General features: G+C 44.8%; 1 protein-coding gene and 1 long non-coding RNA gene across 2 annotated transcripts in view; both read left to right on the plus strand.

Moving 5' to 3' along the window:
- LOC122557445 overlaps positions 1 to 19,460 on the plus strand; it is a 50,315-nt gene that overhangs the window by 18,431 nt on the left and 12,424 nt on the right. The window contains exon 2 of the long non-coding RNA XR_006313832.1: positions 16,900 to 17,178. This is a non-coding gene — a long non-coding RNA (uncharacterized LOC122557445). The remainder of the gene's footprint in view (positions 1 to 16,899; positions 17,179 to 19,460) is intronic.
- On the plus strand, positions 8,898 to 14,178 carry LOC122557443 (zinc finger protein ZIC 1-like). Its single transcript, XM_043705202.1, has 2 exons — positions 8,898 to 12,056; positions 12,893 to 14,178. Exons 1-2 carry the CDS (start codon positions 11,147 to 11,149, stop codon positions 13,819 to 13,821), a joined length of 1,839 nt encoding a protein of 612 aa, XP_043561137.1. The 5' UTR covers positions 8,898 to 11,146; the 3' UTR covers positions 13,822 to 14,178.

Here is a 19,460-nt window from a genome sequence, read left to right on the forward strand (position 1 = left end):
CATCCCCATTTCTGACCTTATGATGGGGAAGTTTACTGATGGAGCAGCTGAAGTTGGTTGCATCTAGGACATTACCCTGAGAAGCCCCTTCAGAGATGTCCTCGAGCTGAGTTGACTGACCTCCAACAACAACAACCATCTTCCTAAGAGCCAAGAGTCTTATGACAGAGGTTTTGGACAATTTTTTTTGTCTTTTTTCACATTGGAGTATATGAGTACCAGACAAGAAACAGAAGGTAATCCAGGGACTAAGGAAAGTCAGAAAATTAAGAAAATGAGTATCACTGAAGAAAAAGTATTGGAGAAATTAAAGTCCAACAAATTGGCAGGATCTGACAGCCTACTCTGAGGGTGCCAAATGCAATAATTACTAAGATTGCTAGCCACGATTCTCTAAAATTCCTTTGATTCAGGAACAATCCCAACAGACTAAAATTAGCAAATGTTACGCCACTTTTCAATAAATGAAGGAGAGGGTAACAAAATGAATGAAAAATCAATTAGCCTAACATAAATTGTTGGATAAATGCTGAGATCAATTAGAGTCATAAAGTCATAGAGATGTACAGCTTGGAAACAACTTCAGTCCAACTCATCTACGCTGACCAGATATCCTAATCTAATTAAGTCCCATTTACCAGCCCTTGGCCCATATCCCTCTAAACCATTCCTGTTCATATACCCATCCAGATGCCTTTTAAATGTTGGAATTGTACTAGCCTCCATTACTTCCTCTGGCAGCTCATTCCATACACGCACCACTCTCTGTGTGAAAAAGTTCCCTCTTGTGTCCCTTTTAAGTTTTTCCCCTCTCACCCTAAACCTATGCCCTCTAGCTCTGGACTCCCCTACCCCAGGGAAAAGACCTTGTCTATTTATCTCCATGCCCCTTATGATTTTATAAACCTCTATAAGGTCACCCCTCAGCCTCTGATGCTCCAGGGAAAACAGCCCAGACTATTCAGCCTCTCCCTATAGCTCAAATCCTCCAACCCTGGCAACATCCTTGTAAATCTTTTCTGAACCCTGTCAAGTTTCACAACAGCCTACCAAAAGGAGGGAGACCAGAAATGAACACAATATTCCAAAAGTGGCCTAACCAATGTCCTATACAGCTGCAACATGACCTTGCAACTCCAATACTCAATGTTCTGTCCAATAAAGGAAAGCATACCAAACGCCTTCTCCACTATCCTATCTACCTGTTACTCCACTTTCAAAGAACTATGAATCTGCGCTCCAAGGTCTCTTTGTTCAGCAACACTCCCTAGGACCTTACCATTAAATGTATAAGTCCTGCCCTGATTTGCCTTTCCAAAATGCAGCACCTCACATCCATCTAAATTAAACTCCATCTGCCACTCCTCAGCCCATTGGCCCAACTGAACAACATGACATTGTCTTCTGAGGTAACCTTCTTCATTATCTACTACACCTCCAATTCTAGTGTCATCTGCAAACTTGCTAACTATATGTCTTATGTTCACATCCAAATCATTTATATAAATGACAAAAAGCAGTGGACCCAGCACTGATCTTTATGGTACACCACTGGTCACAGGCCTCCAGTCTGAAAAGCAACCCTCCACCACTACCCTCTGTCTTCTACCTTTGAGCCAGTTGTACTCTGAGATAACCTTCTTCACAATCCACTACACCTCCAATTTTGGTGTCATCTATAGACTTACTAACTATACCTCCTATGTTCACATCCAAATCATTTATGTAAATGACAAAAAGTAGAGGACCAAGCACCGATCCTTGTGGTACTTCACTGGCGGTCACAGGCTGCCAGTCTGAAAAACAACCCTCCACCATCACCCTATGTCTTCAACCCTCAAGCCAGGTCTCCAGATGGCTAGTTCTCTCTGTATTCCATGTGATCTAACCTTGCTAACCATTAGTCTTCCATGGGGAACCTTGTCGAATGCCTTACTGAATTCCATAGAGATCACGACCACCACTCTGCCCTCATCATTACTTCTTCAAAAAACTCAACCAAGTTTGTGAGACATGATTTCCCACGCACAAAACCATGTTGACTATCCCGAATCAGTCCTTGCCTTTCCAAATACATGCACATCCTGTCCATTAGGATTCCCTCCAACTTGCCTACAACCAATCAGGCTCACCGATTTATAGTTCCCTGGCTTTTCCTTATCACCTTTCTTAAATAGTGGCACACATTAACCAACCTCCAGTTTTCTGGCACCTCAACTGTGACTATTGATGATACAAATATCTCAGCAAGAGGCCCAGCATTAGCATTCACTTCTCTAACTTACCATCGAGTTGTAAGGTATACCTGATCAGGTCCTGGGGATTTATCCACTTTTAGGACATCCAGCACTTCCTCCTCTGTAATCTGGATATTTTGCAAGATGTCACCATCTATTTCCCCACATTCTATATCTTCCATGTCCTTCTCCACAGTAAACACTAATGCAAAATACTCATTGAGAATCCCCCCATCTCCTGCAGCTCCACACAAAAGACGCCTTGCCGATCTTGGAGGGGCACGATTCTGTCCCTAGTTACCCTTTTATCCTTAATATATTTATAAAATCCCTTTGGATTCTCCTTAACCCTGTTTGCCAAAGCTATCTCATGCCGCCTTTTTGACCTCCTGATTTCCCTCTTAAGTATACTCCTCCTGCCTTCATACTCTTCTAAGGATTCAGTCGATCTCTACTGTGTATACCTGACATATGCTTCCTTCTTTTTCCTAGCCAAAAGCTCAATTTCTCTAGTCATCCAGCATTCTTTAGACCTAACAGCCTTGCCTTTCACCCTAATAGGAATATGCTGTCTCTGGACTCTCATTATCTTGTTTTTGAAGGCTTCCCATTTTCCAACTATCCAACTGCGAACATTATCCCCCCAATCAACTTCTGAAAGTTCTTGCCTTATACCTCCAATTTAGAACTTCAACTTTTAGATCCGGTCTATCCTTTTCCATCACTATTTTAAAATTAATAAAATTATGGCCCCTGGCCCCAAAGTGCTCCCCCATTGACACCTCAGTCACCTGCCCTGCCTTATTTACCAACAGTAGGTTAAGTTTTGGACCTTCTCTCGTAGGTACATCCACATATTGAATCAGAAAATTTTCTTAACAAATTCCTCTCCATCTGAACCCTTAATGCTATGGCAGTCCCAGTCTATGTTTGAAAGGTTAAAACCCCTCCCGTAACCACCCTATTAGTCTTAGATAACTGAGATCTCCTTTCTCAATTTCCCACTGACTATTGAGGGGGTCTATAATGCAATCCCAAAAAGGTGATCATCCCTTTCCTATTTCTCAGTCCCACCCAAATACCTTCCCTGGATGTATTCCCAGGAATATCCTCCCTAAGTACAGCTTAATGCTATCCCTTATCAAAATCACCAGTCCTCCTTTCTATCCTTGTTATAGCATTTGTATTCTGGAACATTAAGCTGCCAGTTCTATCCATCCCTGAACAACGTCTCTGTAATCGCTATGATATCCCAGTACTGTGTTCCTGACCATGCGCTGAGTTCATCTGCCTCCCCTGTTAGGCCTCTTGCATTGAAGTAAATGCAGTCTAACATATCAGTCCTACCTTGTTCTCTGCTTTTGTTGTCAAAGTCTTAACAGTGCAATTACTGAAGCGCATTGTGAGTAGCACAAACTGACATTGCTGTACTATAAGGAAGTCTTGTTTGACAATCTTGAGTTGACAAATGTCTTAGAGCTCTTTGAAGATGTAATTGGTAGGTTTGGTACAAGGGGACCCGTACTTATTTTTCCAAAAGGCATTTCATAAAATTTAATTTAATAAAATGTCACACAGAAGTTTATTACATAAGACAAAAGCTCGCAGACTTGGAGGTAACATATGTGGGCATATATAAAGGAATTGTCCAAGGACTGGAAGCAGTGGGTGTGGTCAGTGGGCATTTCAAATTGGCATGCTGTGACTGGTGGATGCCTGAAAGAATCAGTGCTGAACATTCAACTATTACCAACCTAAATTACTGACTCAGTTGAAGGTATAGGCCCTCTTGGGGCATAGTGGTAGTGTCCCTTCCCATGAACCGAGAGGGCTGGGTTCAAGCCCCACCTGCTCCAGAGGTGTATAATAATTATTATATTAGATTCCCTACAGCATGAAAACAGGCTCTTTGGCCCAACAAGTCCACGCCGACCCTCCAAACAGTAACCCACTGAGATCCATTTCCCTCTGACTAATGTACCTAGCACTATGGACAATTTAAAATGGCCAATTCTCCTGACCTGCACATCTTTGTGACTGTGGGAGGAAACTGGAGCACCCAGAGGAAATCCACGCAGACATGGGGAGAATGTGCAAATACCACACAGACATTCCCCTTAGGCTGAAATTGAACCTGGGACCCTGGTGCTGTGAGGCTGCAGCGCTAACCACTGAGCCACTGCGTTGCTCTAAATGTCTCTGAACAGGTTGATTAGGGAAAGAAAATTGATGAAAGTACAAAATAAGGCATTCATGATTGCTGATGATACAAAGGTAGGTGGAAAGGTAAGTTATGGCGGGGATTCAGAGTGACTGCAAGAGACACAGTGAATGTGGAGTGAATATTAACAAACTGGTAGTTGGAGGATTATGAGTAGAAATGTAAAGTTATTCACTTTGGTTGTAAGAGTAAAAAAGCAGAATTCTTTTAAATTGTGAAACTCATGTAAGGCGTAGGAAGATCGGAGAAGGGATATACTATGCAGCCTATCAAAATTGCTCCTCCATTTATTACAATTAAGGGTAATCTTGGGCTTCAACTCTACTTTTCTGCATACTCATAAAAGGCACACAGAAAGTCAGCATGTTATTGCAATTGTGCTAAGGAAGGCAAATGCCATGTTGACCTTTATTGCAATGGGTTTGGAACACAGGAATACAGAAGTCTTGCTAAAATTATGCAGGATTTTGCCGAGACCACACCTGAAGTGTTGTGTGGAGTAGAGGTCCCCAAATGTTTGAAAGAATGTACTTGCCTTGGAGATGAATGTGGTGAAGCTTCAACAAGAGGGATGTGGGGCTGTGCTTTAATGAGAAGCTGAGTAAACTGAGTCCACATCCTCTGGAGTCTGGAAGAGTGAGAGGTGATCTGATTGAAACTCACTATGTTCTAAAGGTACTTGACACGGTATATGCTGAGAGATTGCTTCCACTGACTGGGTAACCTACAATGCCAGGGGTGGAGTCTTAGGATAAGTGGCTGAACATTTAGGACTGAGAGGAGAATACACTTCACTCCAATGACTCTGAATATTTGGAATTCTCTACTTTAGGGGATTGTAGATGCTCCATCCTTAAGGCCAGGACAGACAGATTTTTGATCCTTGGGAATTAAGGGATCTGGGAAGTGTGCAGAAAAGTTGAGTTGATGCCCAAGATCACCCTTAATTGCAATAACTAGAGGAGCAATTTTGACAGGTTGCATAGTCTATCCCTTCTCCTATCTTCCTAGCTCTCCACAAGCCAAACTAACGGCAGGGAAAGTTCAGTAAAAAGCCACTTATCTCGATTAAGACAATGAATGGACTGTACCCGAAACCTGGGCCACCCCTACATGTAATGTGTAACATGGAAGTATGATTCACCAGGTTTGAAATAAGCTTAGCTCTATATAAGACAGACAGTGAGCAGCCATTTTTTTGTTGTGTGGAGACAATGAGAGAAGCATCTGGAAACAGTCAGTGCTTCTCAACAGGGAACCAGGAGGATGGTAACCAATCCTGCGTGCGGAACCAGGCTACCAAGACCACAACCTGCAGGATTATAACAGAAAAACAAAAGCACCCTTTATTTAATCAAGGATCTGTTCTGTCCAGTTCCCCTATGGAAAGTATTCAAGTGCAGAAGCCACCACAGCTGCTGAATTCTGATTTCACATTTTAATCCCTTCACTTCAGAATGGAAGTCTTCAAACCAATAGCAAGCCTGCAACAATCATAGGGATTGATCTTGCTTTCATCTTTATAAGTATTTTTGACCATAAACTTACTTTATAAGTTTATAGCTAATTGTATGTTGGTTAAATCTCTGTAGCTAACTGCATGTTAATTCATAACTTTATCAGTTTTACACTCTAATAAATTCCTACAATACTTACATATTAAAATAATTATTTTACCTTGTTTGAAACCTAAAGCTGCTGATAATCTTTAAATTGAAAGATGGAAAAATTCAAAGAGGGCTACAAATGTGCTTTACAAATTTGTGAGGTGCTGGAAAAGCACAGCAAGTCAGACAGCATCCAAGAAGCAGGAGAATCAATGTTTCGGGCATAAGCCCTTCATCAGAATTCGTTCCTGATGAAGGGCTTATGCCTGAAATGTCGAATCACCTGCTCCCCGGATGCTGCCTGACCTGCTGTGCTTTTCCAGCACCACACTCTTGACTCTGATCTCCAGCATTGGCAGTCCTCACTTTCTCCTATACAAATTTGTGGACCACTCTGAGGACAGGTATGATGGAGTCAAGACAGTGTGTTACTGGATGTGTGTTCATGATATGTGTGTGTCAGTGGATATGTAGCATCACAGAACAGTTACATCTCTGTCATATCTGTGATAGTTCACTGAAGGAGCAATTCACTTTGTGCCAATCCCATGTTCCCTCTGTAACGTAGCACATTCCTCGTTTAAAGAAAATAATTCAAATTCCACCTGAATGCCCCAGCTAACTCCAACACATTCTCAGGCAGTGCACTTCAGACCTTAATCACATGTTCAAAAGATTTTCCTTGTGTCATCGTTGTATGTTTTACTAATATTTTCAATCTGCACCCTTACGTTCATAAAGCTTTCACTAAATGGGGACAGTTTCTCCATATCTACTCTGTAATATGTGATATCTAGAACTGGACTGAGCACTCCAATTGATGCTGAGCCATTGCTTTATGTTGGTTTATCATAATCTCCTTGAAAAGATAGATGCAAAGTACTAATTTAGCAGAGTCACAAAGTCAGAGAGATGTACAGAACAGAAATAGAGCCTTTGGTCCAACTTGTCCATGCTAACCAGATATCCTAAATTCATCTAGTTCCATTTGGCCCATATCCCTCTAAACCCTTCCGATTCATATACTCACCAAGATGCCTTTTAAATGTTATAATTGCACCAGCCTCCATCACTTTCTCTGGCAGTTCATTCTATATGCACACGACTCTCTGCATCAAAACATTGCCCCTCAGATCCCTTTTAAATTTTTTCCTCTCACTTTAAACCTATGCCCTCATGTTTTGGACACCCCCGAAACACACACACACACACACACTGGGAAAAAGACCTTGTCTCTTTGCCCTATCCATGCCCCATATTATTGTGTATACTGCCTCAGCCTCTAATGCTCCAGGGAAAATAACACAGTTTATTCAGCTTCCCCCTATAGCTCAAACCATCCAACGCTGACAACATCATTTTAAATCTTTTCTGAACTCTTTCAAATTTCACAACAGTTTTCCCATAGCAGAGAGACTAAAACCTCAACCAATCTCCATGACACTAAGAATAAATCCAGTTTTTGGTCTCTAACCTGTTTCTTTCCTCCATTTACCACCAATTTATTACTTTTATGTTTACAGAAGACTTTGAAATTTGCTTTTATGTTCACTGCTAGTCTCTTCTCATACTCTCTCCTTTCCTTTCATTTTCTTTTTCAAGAAGTTTGATGAGAAAAAGGCAGTAGATGTTTCCATATGGACTTTACTAAAGCACTTAGCAAGACCCCTCATGGTAGACTGATGCAGAACATTAAGTCACATGGATCCACGGTGAGTTGGTAAACTGGATACAAAAATTGGCTTGGTGATAGAAGACAGAGGGTAGTTGTGGAGGGGTGTTTCTCTGACTGGAGTTCTGTGATGTGATACTCTGCAAGGATCAATACAGGGAACACTGTCCTTTATAATATGTATATACAAATAATATGGCCAAAAATGTAGATGGTCTCATTAGTAAGTTTGCAGCCTACATGAAAATTGGTGGAACTGTGGATAGTGGGGAAGGCTGTAAAAGGATACAGGTGACTATAGATCAGTTCCAAAGTTGGGCAGATAATTGGGCAGATGGTGAATAATCTGGACAAACGTGTGGTGAGGTATTTTCAGAGTTCAAATGCAAGAGGGAAAAAACAAAGTAAATGGCAGCACCCTTGGAGCATTGATATACAGAGGGTTCTTGGAGTGCAAATCCATAGCTCCCTTAAGGTGGCAATACAAATGGATAAGGTGGTAAAGAAACTTACAGCATACTGGCCTTCATTGGTCAGGGCACTGAGTATAAAAGTTAACAAATTATGTTGCAAATTTATAAAACTTTAATTGGAATATATTTTGAGCATTAATCAGGAAGGGCTTATGCTCGAAACATCTATTCTCCTGTTCCTCAGATGCTGCCTGACCTGCTGTGCTTTTCCAGCACCACGTTCTCAACCATATTCTGATATGTCTGTATAATCTTACACCCGAATATGGGGATGATGAGGGAGGGCATTGCTGGTGTAGTGAGTAATGGGCTAGTAATCCAAAAACCCAGACTAATGCTCTGGGGACATGGTATTGTAGGATCGAATCCCAACACATGAGATGATGGAATTTGAATCAATGAAAATCTGGAATTAAGCTGGTCTCGTCATGACCATGAAACCACTGTCAAATATTATTTTAAAAAAACACTGGCGTCACCAGTATCCTTTTGAAAAGGAAATCTGCCATCTTCATATGATCTGGCCTACATGTGACTCCAGACCCTCAGCAATGTAGTTAACTCTTAACTGTCCTCTGGAACTGTTCTAGCAAGTCAGTCAATTCAAGCAGCAATTAGGGATGGATGTTGAAACAATCATCAATGCCCACATTCCATGAATGAATTCAAAAAGCAAAACTTCAGTGCAAATTTGTTCCTCTACAACAGTGTTTTGCAGACTGTTTCACACTGTGATTCTAGGGCTGTGGGGGAATGAGTTGGGGTGCAGGGATGGCTGAGGAGAGAACTGGAGGAATTGATTTCAGGCTACACGTTTTAAAAATTGAAAGTGCTTATGGTCTCTCTGGGATTTTAATGGCAGTAATGAGGCATCAAAGCTTACCCAGTTAGAACATACTCACCATTAAAAAGTTGCTATGAGCTACTTTCCCTCCAACCTCAAGGTATGCTGCAGCTATTCAGTGAACTCCTTCACCCTGGCACCAGGGAAGCAGCACTACCCTGGATTCATGTTCGCAACGACAGAACCATCTGTCTACTCCTCCATCAAATCTTCCATCACTATTCCCCGTTGAGGTGACCCAATCATATCCTATGAGCGTGAGATCCCCTTAACAAACCACCTTTTAGCTCAGCATTCAGCCCTGAATACTGCCTCAGGAGTCAGATGCATTCGGGCGAAGCCTGCACGATATGATACTCCTTGACTGCCTGTGGTCTTCCATTTCCTTGCTCCTTGCATAATCTTCAGCAGTGGGCTGGCCACATCCATAAATGAGCTTTACAACAAAGCTCTCAGAGCTGCAGCTCGAATCTGAAACCCAGAGCTCGAGCTACTGCAGATGATGACATTAAGAAGTAAATGCTCCACTCTGGATCTCAGAATTCATCCTCCCTGTCTGCCCAAACATTCACAAGCCGAGAACCAGCCTATTGTGTCATATAAAGACCCATGGAAGAAACTCACAACCCTGAGTAGATGCCACCCATAATTTGAGAAACCACTGAAGATAATATGTGACTGGATGTAAGTGCCATTGGATTTGCCTGACTGTGTGCTCTGGTGGTTTCTGGATCGGTGGGTTGTTATGTGAGTGGGTTGAAAGTTAGCAGGAACGTATAGTATGGAGATAGGGCTGCGTGTTCAGAATGGGATTGCCGAATAAAAGGGACGGTATTTTCTCTGTGATATTTGGAATGAGTTTGTTCCGATAGTGCCTGTTTACTGTCACACAGATCGCGTCTTTATTTTGTGTGTTTATTAAACAATGACGTAAGCGCATTGACAGTATTGTGTGAATATGTTAAGTGACTGACTGATCACCACAGTAAGCAAATTGCAAAACAGAACTTATGGTATATCAATCTAGGTTCCCCTCGAGCGTTCGGTTTGCCCAGTACTGCTATCAGCTGGGATTGTGGTAGGTAGTGAACCGGTCTAAGTTAGTATGTCCTAGTGACTGTATCTATTAGTGTCGTAGTGTGTGTACCTTAATGTGTTAGTGAGTGTATATATGAGTGTGTTAGTGAGTGTGCGGCAGTAGTTGTGTTAGTGAGTGTAGGTTTTAAAGTGTTACTGAGTGTATGTTAACATATTTAAGTTCTGTGTAAATTCTTCTGGTGATATTTATTGACATTGTCTGGAGAGGCTTGAGGGTAAATAACTTTATTTTGTGCTTGATCTAAAAACAAAACAATATCAGAGAAACATAGAAAGGTGGTAATGAGCGGAAGGAAAATGTTTGGATGATTAAAAGGCTGATTATTGAACTGTCATATCATCTGCGGCTGGAGCCGCCAGTATATCCATTCCGCCCAAAGTTCCATTTTATCTTTCAGATTTGAAAACATTTCCAACCATTTAGAGTGGGATTGACACAGTGTGTCCAAATGGAATAGAGTCTGTTCTTGGGAGACTCTGGGAGGCTGCAGAAGTGGGGCGAATGATTCCCAAGGATTTTGATAGAATCCCTCGTGTTTTGGGGCACATTCCGTCTGTTGTGACGATATGCCGCAGACCGTGTAAGCTCCGGTTTCAAGGGAGCCAGGCCGGCCCCGGTTTGCTCAGAGCTCTCTGTCTCTCTCTCTCTCTGCTGGTACATGTCAGATTTGAGTCAGGAGTCACGCTGCGAGCGCATGCGTATCGCGGGAGCCAACTCTCTCCGCCTCGATCTTTTTTAAAAAAAACCCTCCAATCCCTCTCGCCGCTCACTTTAAAACAGCACAACTTCCCGCTGCGCTTTTATACCAGGAGCCTGGTCTGTTTTGATCCCTTTGTGCTACAAAGATTAAGGCAATGATACAGGGCAGCAGGATAAGATATGGGGCAGACAGGTTGTTCCAAATCCAGTTTTTTCCAGTCCCAGGTTTTAGGGAACGGTTTTGATGGAGCGTGCCGCTGGTAGGAGCCTCCCAGCTCTGAGTTCCAGCAGAACATGATGGCAATGTCAAGGTTCACTGGCTATTCTCTCCCAGATGTTTACCCCAGGGAGGGGGGTGCCGAGCACAGCGTGACAGCGTCCCCTCTGCACTTGGGCCATTCAGTAAAGCTCAGTCCCTCTGCCAGTCTGTCCTCAGAGTACCCCGGGAGTGCAGTGCCACCCTGTGTCACTTACCCAGCCCCCTATGGCCCCTATCCGGGGCTCGGGGCTCCAGCGTTAGGGGGTAGCAGGGAGTTGTTGGGAAGGCGGGATTTCCCAGCGGCTCCGCACTGCTCCGGCCCGCCTCGGCACAGCGTCTTCCTCCCGGCCACAAGAGGTTACCACTCCCGCAGCGGGCACCGGGACAGTGGCGGGGCCGAGCAGAGGTTCCGGGGCACCTTGGCCACACGGACTGGCAGTGAGCAGATGCCCCTGGGGATAGCAGGGGGACTCCTAAACCCCTCAAGGTACTGTCACCAGGTGACAGCGCCCGGGGCTGATCACTATCTCACCTCCCTCCTTCAAACTTACAGCCCGATTCACCTGAACCCCGCCTCCGGGTGCACCCACGGCAGCACCGGGCCGTTTTGTAAATACCTGAAAGAAGCCATCAAGCAGGAGCTGGTGTGTAAGTGGGTTAACCAGGGGGCAGCAGCCAGGAATAGCTGCCCCACAACCTTTAGCGAGCTGCAAGAGTTAGTCTCCCACTTGACAGTGGAACATCTTGGGGGCAGCGAGCAGTTACCTTATGTCTGTTTGTGGGAGAACTGCCCCAGGGAGGGCAAGGCTTTCAAAGCGAAGTACAAGCTGGTGAACCACCTGCGGGTCCACACCGGCGAGAAACCCTTCCCTTGCCCCTTCGCCGGCTGCGGGAAGCTGTTTGCCCGATCGGAGAATCTGAAGATCCACAAGCGGACCCACACAGGTCAGTCTGCTCGGTGTCAGCTCTCGGGGTATCTGTTAACTTTCCTCCTTCTTTAACTTTCTCTCTGCGGTTCTAACCGAACCGTGTGTTGTGTCATTTTAAGTGGAATGGTTCCAGACTGGGGCCCATGTCACTGGCGGGGCATGTCGAGATTAATTCATGCTCTCAATCACCCCACAGAATAGAAAATCCCAATGTCAACAACTGCCTGCATCCCCTGACTTCTAAACTAGACTCTTTTTTTCTCTCCAGTTTGACACTTGGGCGTGTGGATTGCGGGTTTGTTTTGTGAAAATCTCGCTGGAACTGAGCCAATTCCCTGCCCCGGGTTTGCTGTGACCCGGTTTAAGCATGTGCCTCCTCTCCCCACTTTTAAAAAATTTTCTGACTCTCAAAGGTTGTCATAAAAATACATTTGATAAGGGAGACCGGCGAATCGGCGTTTCCATTGTGTCCCCCCCGTTTCTGTCAGTCCTACCCCGAAAACACCGTAAATCAGAACCGACAGAGCGGCGGATCTGTGTCGGAAATATTGGTGGGCTGCACTGTAATTTGCTGCGATCCATTTAGCACGGAGACGCGGGCAAGGCAGCCACAATTTTGAAACTGAGATGCGAGTCCCCCGTTTCTCAGCTCGGGCTGAGGACTGGCGGAAAATTCCTGTTTGAATCTATTCGCGATCCCATTTATCACAGTGGCGTGTTTAGAGGGTGGATTCTGGTCCAATATTCCGATCTGGATTGACTCCTTCCTGTGTGTCGGTGTGCATACAGTCGGGGGTGGTGGGTGTCCTCTGTCCCAAACGAATCATTTCAGGCTGTTTCTGTTTCCCCCAGGGGAGAAGCCGTTCAGGTGTGAGTTCCAGGGATGTGACAGGAGTTTCGCCAACAGCAGCGATCGGAAGAAACATTCCCACGTGCACACAAGTGACAAGCCGTATCGCTGTAAAGTTACAGACTGTGACAAATCTTACACTCACCCAAGTTCGCTTCGCAAACACATGAAACTGCATTGCAAGGCAAGTCTGCCCACGGCGTGCGGAGGGTCATATTCGGACACAGAGAGGGAGTCCCGAACAGGGGCACAGGCTAGCTCCCTGCACTGCTCCCGCCCCGGGGACATGGCTCGCCCGGCGTCTCCCGGCAAATTATCTCCATCTGCCGGGACTGGGTTTGAGGACAGCGCCGGTCAGCCCGCCACCGACACAAGGCCTGGCGTTTGTCTAGCGCCGGTACGCCCAGACAGAGCCCGGGAGAGGGTTGCTCAGGTACCAGCAGCACCAGCCCAATCTGCCAACCCCTGTGCCAACGGGACTGACACTACCTTCATCAAACCGCCCCCCGGTATAGCCCGATGTATCAGCAGCGGCCAGCTAACCCCAGCTCAGGCTGACCCGGCAGTGGAGCCCCTGGCTTTAGTCTCAAGCTGCCTGCACAGCGCTAACTGGCCGGAGACTGCACTGAATTCACCGCTTTCGCCTCGCTCTGATTTCACGGTGGACTCCATGCCAACCATCCGAGCCGCTGCATCTCCCTCACAGCGACCTGAAGGCAGGGCCAGTGCACCCCGGCTCGGGGCTAGTCGGCGGGCCGGCCTCGAGGGGCAGGCTCCAGCCGGGCCCCTCCTTAACGCCTGGTACACCTGTCAGCGGAGGAACAGCAGCAGCAACTTCACCGGGACACCGGGCCACGCGTGTGCTGCTGCTGCTGCTGCTGCTGAGCAGACCGAGCTGGCTGTCACACTGCTCAAGTACACAGAGAGCTGACCAGATCCATCATGAGCTCCAACAACAGACTGCAGCGGCACTGCACTCGGACAGAACACTCGGGCAATACAATTACAGCGAAAGTTCCGAGCTTGCAAGATTTACCGAGTTTCTCCAGTGCACAGTTTCACGTCAGAAATTCCGAATTGCGGCGAAGTGACATTATGAGTTTACATTTGGAAACAAGGGCACTCTGACAATGTAGCGATGTAAATGTGTAACTACCTGAAAACAGCGTGGTGTATGTCCTCGGCTGGATTGGAGCAAAGATCAATTATTTCTTAATTTCCGTCAACTGTATAAACTCGTGTGGAATAATAAATGTGCTGGGAGAATTCATTCGAAGTGATTGTTTAAATATTGCTATAATGTGTGTTCAGCTCTGTTCCAGGCCAGCGATTGAAAGAATCACCTTAACAGGGTTTTTCGGTGTTTCCCCCCACCCCCACCATGACCGCCTCACCCTTGATTACTGCCTCCCGCTACAGGAGGAACCACTGCAGTGATTTTTTTTAACCCCCTGTACCTGACCCGTTCATATTAACATGGTTTACCTGATCTCTCTCTCTCTCTCACACACACACACAAACACAGATAGAGAGAGAGAGAGACACACACACAGACACACACACACACACACACATTGTGCCATCTAACCCAAAGCTGCTCAAGGTATTAATCCTTTTACATTGAGACAGTGGATTCTATTTAGTAAGTTATATCATGCGCGCCTTTGTTGTTATTGTGGCCTTAGTTATGTGACAATGGAATGCACGTGTCCTCCAGATAGCGAAGAGATGCAACAATATTTTAAAATCCAAAGGAGGTTTCTGATGAAGCTACTAGAACGTTCTGAAATTTAAACAACGAATCCACTCTGAAAGGAAGGTTGGACAGTGACCGAGTCAACAGATGAGAATTGAAGTAGGTTTTTAATCATGTATTCAACCTGAAAAAATGTAGATGTTACGAACGAGTAATATTAATCAAGTGAATGGATTTTTAAAAATTAAATGTCTTAGAAATTAAGCAAACAGCGTGAACTTGGGACTGTAATGGTGCCCTCCCCCTGGGATAGGAGTCCCTGTTTAATTCCTACCTGCTCCAGAGATATGTCAAACCAAGTCTAATCTGTAACAAAACAGAAATTGCTGGAAAAACTCAGCAGGTCTGGCAGCGTCTGTGGAAAGAAATCAGAGTTACTGTTTCGCTTGGAGTGACCCTTTCTCAGCGTTATCAGGTTGGTTACAATAACAATACAGTGCGTGCGCGGTACAGTCCAATTGACATAATCCAGGATTCCGCAATGACAAAGTGTCCCTTCTGTAGATAAAGTGCATTTTATCAGCTTTATCCCGGACTAACTAAAGGTGTTGCTGTATATTTGGAACGGTCATTATTGACCAGCCTCCCGGATATGTGATGGTGTTCAAGGGGACAGTGCGGTCCTGCAGTAATTGGAACGGGACAAGGCCCAGTTTGGCAGCCGCCTGTGTCTCTGGGCCAGAAAGTCCGAGCTGAGGTTTCAGCTGACCCGGAGGTAAGCCGTGACACCACTCAGCAAGTTCTTCAAAGTGACTCCAAGCGGCCTGTGATCGTGCGGTTATAATGAGCGCTCACACCCAGTGTAGAGCCACTCTCTTTCCTATTTAAATAGACTTCCTATTCACTTTGGGAGGATGCAGGCTATCATCCCCCTGAAACGCCCTGTGTTGTTTCTCTGGCCTCTTTCTATTTTACAGGGTCCTCTTTATGGGTTTAGGCACCACTATTAGCAGTTTAGAACAGTCCTTCTATTTATATTAATACAAGTGCATTCTGAATGGAGAAAATTAAACACAATCATCAAACCATACGATCCCTCTTAATGGCAAAAAAAAACCAAATAAAAGAACCGCTTTCCCCACTGAATGTCAATTCCTTTGATGTGGAACTAATCATCTAAGGATATTTTTTCGTTGTCCTAACAACCTCACTGAATCCAATAGGCTTTCCTTTGTTCAAGACCTGTTTCCTTTCATTCACTGAAAACTGATGATGATATGACTTTCACGCCCTGTCCTCTGGCATCGCAAATCCACACCTTCTCTGTCCAAAATACTCCCGCTCAGTGTGTGGGTGGAAATTCACCAAGCTCCCCCCCCCCCCCCCCCCAATAATCCCACCCCAGCCAAGCCGCCCAGACTCCCTTCTACCCTCCCCCCAGTTTTTTTCTAAATCTCTTTCCATCATTTTATATTTCAGAGGCTAAACCTTTCAAACTAACACCAAGTTAGACAGGTCTCACTGCACAGCCGCCCGCTTTTCCTGAGCCTAATGTTACATTTCACAGAGTTACTCGGTGGGTCATCATTTAAAGATTTCAGAACTAATGTCTCGAACAGAACAGTGGCTTCGGATGTAAATAAAAGAAGAACACATCAGATTATTTTTTAAAAAACGGGAATACATTGGAGGAAGTACCTGGAACAGAGGGAGAGAAATGAAACCGAATGGGTCCATACGACACATTTCCGCATTCTGCATTTAGACAGGGATTTACCTGCATCCGTTGAAGCAATTGTGTGAATTTCGTGAGGGAAATCGGCACTTCGAGTTAATTAAAACAACAAACCATTCTCTCCTGCCCACAATACAATCAGAATTCGCTTGCCTATAGACCGCGCACCCGCGGAGACATTACAAGCACTCAGTATTAAACCCTGAATGACATTTTTTAAAAGGGACTTTGTCGAGAAGCACTCGACCTGAAACCTCCCCTACACATTTCCTTCTGCATCCTGTATAACCATTTAATCGAGTTTAATTAAACACATTTGAAATTCTATGCACTTCCTGTGTGTCATTTCAACTCCATTTCCACGGTGTCAGAAATATCCTAAATTCTTTCAGCCCTGCTAGAGTCGAGCCGTTTCCCCACATAATCCCGACTCCCAATTCCTAATGTCTGCTGAGATTGTGGTGTTATGTACAGGTACACCGGCTTTATAATAGCTCAATTATCCGATCGAAAAACAGTCAAACTCGTTCTGATTTCTCACAAATTCCGTTCATGTCAAACATCTTCTCTCCAATCAGGTCCAATGCGGAAAACCCAGCAACCGATTTGTGCAGAGCAGGATCCCATCAACGGAACTGTGGTAACACCCAGATGGATTGTTTTTAAACAGATTATTGTGAGGGTGGTGCGCCAGCCTGCATTTTATGCTCTAAAGACTCCCGAGTGAAATTTGAAGTCACGACCTCCAGACTGAGTTGGAAGCAGCAGAGTCACTACATTCGGTGCCAATTCACAGAAAATAAACTGGCCTCTAAAACGGCTGCGTTTCAGAGAAAGTACATTTCACGGTGTATAAAGTAAGTCACATAGAATATTCCAAACGTAAACGTTCTATAACAAAGAATAACGAATGTCAAAACTGGTTAACTTTCAAAACGAAAGCATTGATTTTAAAGCTGACGGCGAATTCGGATTCTGTCATTGTCACTATATCATGTTGAGTTGTGCACTGCTGTTAATTTTGTTCACCCAGTCCTGCTGCGGTATCTATCGGACATTGACAGGTGAGGGAAGTTTGTAGATTTAATTATGATTTTAGCTTCTGTTGCAGAATCCGTTGCAGATTCTCCAGCATTATCGGAAAATATCTTTTTTAGTTAATAATCACACGACACCAGGCTATAGTCCAACAGGTTTATCTAGTGGTTCCAAATGAACCTGTTAGACAATAACCTGGTGTGTGACTTTTAAATTTGTACACCCCAGTTCAACACCGGCACCTCCAAATCATGCTTTTTTTAGGATGTTCCAAGCTTAGTGTCTTTACAATTTCACACAAAAATATAAGAAACTGCTTGGATATAAAAACAAATCGCTCTCCTTCATTAGCGATCAAATACATTCCAAATGTGACTAATAATCTGATTTAGCAGGTACCTTTCCGTCTCTCAAATTATTTTTGTTTATATATAATTATTAACCAATCTGTTCAGAGATGTTATTACAGTGTGGGACTTGAATCCCGCGCCTCTTGGATCAGAGGTATGGACATTACCACAGTACCGCAAGAACCTGTGTCAGTTTAGTTTCGATTCTGATGCATGTTTGTGGGCGGCACGGTGGCACAGTGGTTAGCACTGCTGCCTCACAGCGCCAGAGACCCGGGTTCAGTTCCCCACTCAGGCGACTGTCTGCACAATCTCCCCGTGTGCTCCGGGTGCTCCGGTTTCCTCCCACAGTCTCAAAGATGGATTAGCCATGCTAAATGTAAATGTAGGGGAATGGGTGGGTTGCGCTTCGGCGGGTCGGTGTGGACTTGTTGGGCCGAAGGGCCTGTTTCCACACTGTAATGTAATCTAATCGAATCTGACCTTAATAAAGATCGATGTTGTAAATCAGAAACCCCCCCAGATATTACTGGGAAAGCTCCGCAGGACAGGACCCGAAATGTTAACTGGTTTCTCTGCACAGATGCTGCCAGACCTGCTGAGCTTTTCCAGCAACTTCTGTTTTTGAGGTTGATCTTAATGTTTTCTTTGAAAGAAATCAGCACCAATTTGAGAAATAGAATCCAATGCTTTCCTGCAGCGAAGAAACTGTCGAAGATTAATTCTAACGCAAGTTTCCTCTCCAGGTGCGGTAATTGAATCTCGCCACCTTTAGGGAAGGACTCAGTCAGATCCCTCCAATCCAGCTTTAACACGGTGCCCGTCAGTTTACCCAGACCGGGACTGAAGGGTCATGTTAAATGAGACAAGGTTCCAGGCCACTTCCGGATCGGCCGAGCCTGGCCTTCTGCGGATTTCTGAGATTTTGACTCGAGGTCCCCAGTAGAACAGGTTCGGAGGGGGTAGGGGTTTTGGGCGGGAGGTGAGGGAGTGGGGGAGGGGGGATTGTAAAGAGTTGTTGAGGAAACGACCAAAGTCTTGTCATCCGAAAAGGGTATATATATCGTCACCTTGAAGATGTTACACACTCCGAGCTCTGTTCTCATTGTGCAACTTCTTGTTTTTGTAAATTGTCGTTTGACACAGATTTAAAAAGGAGACGGGTCTGTACAGTGGAGAAATCCAGGAACAGATTAATTACAACAAAGTGTGTTTGTGTTATATGTAAATTTAGGGCAACATATAAACAGTACCGTTCTGAGTATTAGACAGGAATGATTTGTTAGAATTTCATGTTAGGCACAAAGTTGAAAATCACTCAATCCCAGGGTATGTTAGGCACAGAGTGACAGGAGGGGTCTACTTACCGGAACTGGTTCAGGTTGTTTTTTTCACTATCTGAGTTCCGATGGGAACGAACTCCATAACCCCGAGGGCTTGCAAGAAAACCTAGCTAAGACCCTGCTCAGCCTGGACAAGGCACACTCAGGGATTCGCTGCTTGTGGTGCACACGCTGAAAGGTTTAATTGGAAGCACTAGCTTTCGGAGCGCCGCTCCTTCATCAGGTGGTTCCGGAGCAGCGCTCCGACAGTTAGTGCTTCCAAATAAACCTGTTGGACCATAACCTGGCGTTGTGTGATTTTTAACTTTGTACACCCCAGTCCAACACTGGCATCTCCAAATCACGCTGACGGGGATATTTGCTGAAAAGTGGTGCACTGGGCTCTGGGAATCATCTTGACAAGATCTC

The sequence above is a fragment of the Chiloscyllium plagiosum genome, chromosome 15, assembly GCF_004010195.1.
Source record: "Chiloscyllium plagiosum isolate BGI_BamShark_2017 chromosome 15, ASM401019v2, whole genome shotgun sequence".
NCBI lineage: Eukaryota > Metazoa > Chordata > Chondrichthyes > Orectolobiformes > Hemiscylliidae > Chiloscyllium > Chiloscyllium plagiosum.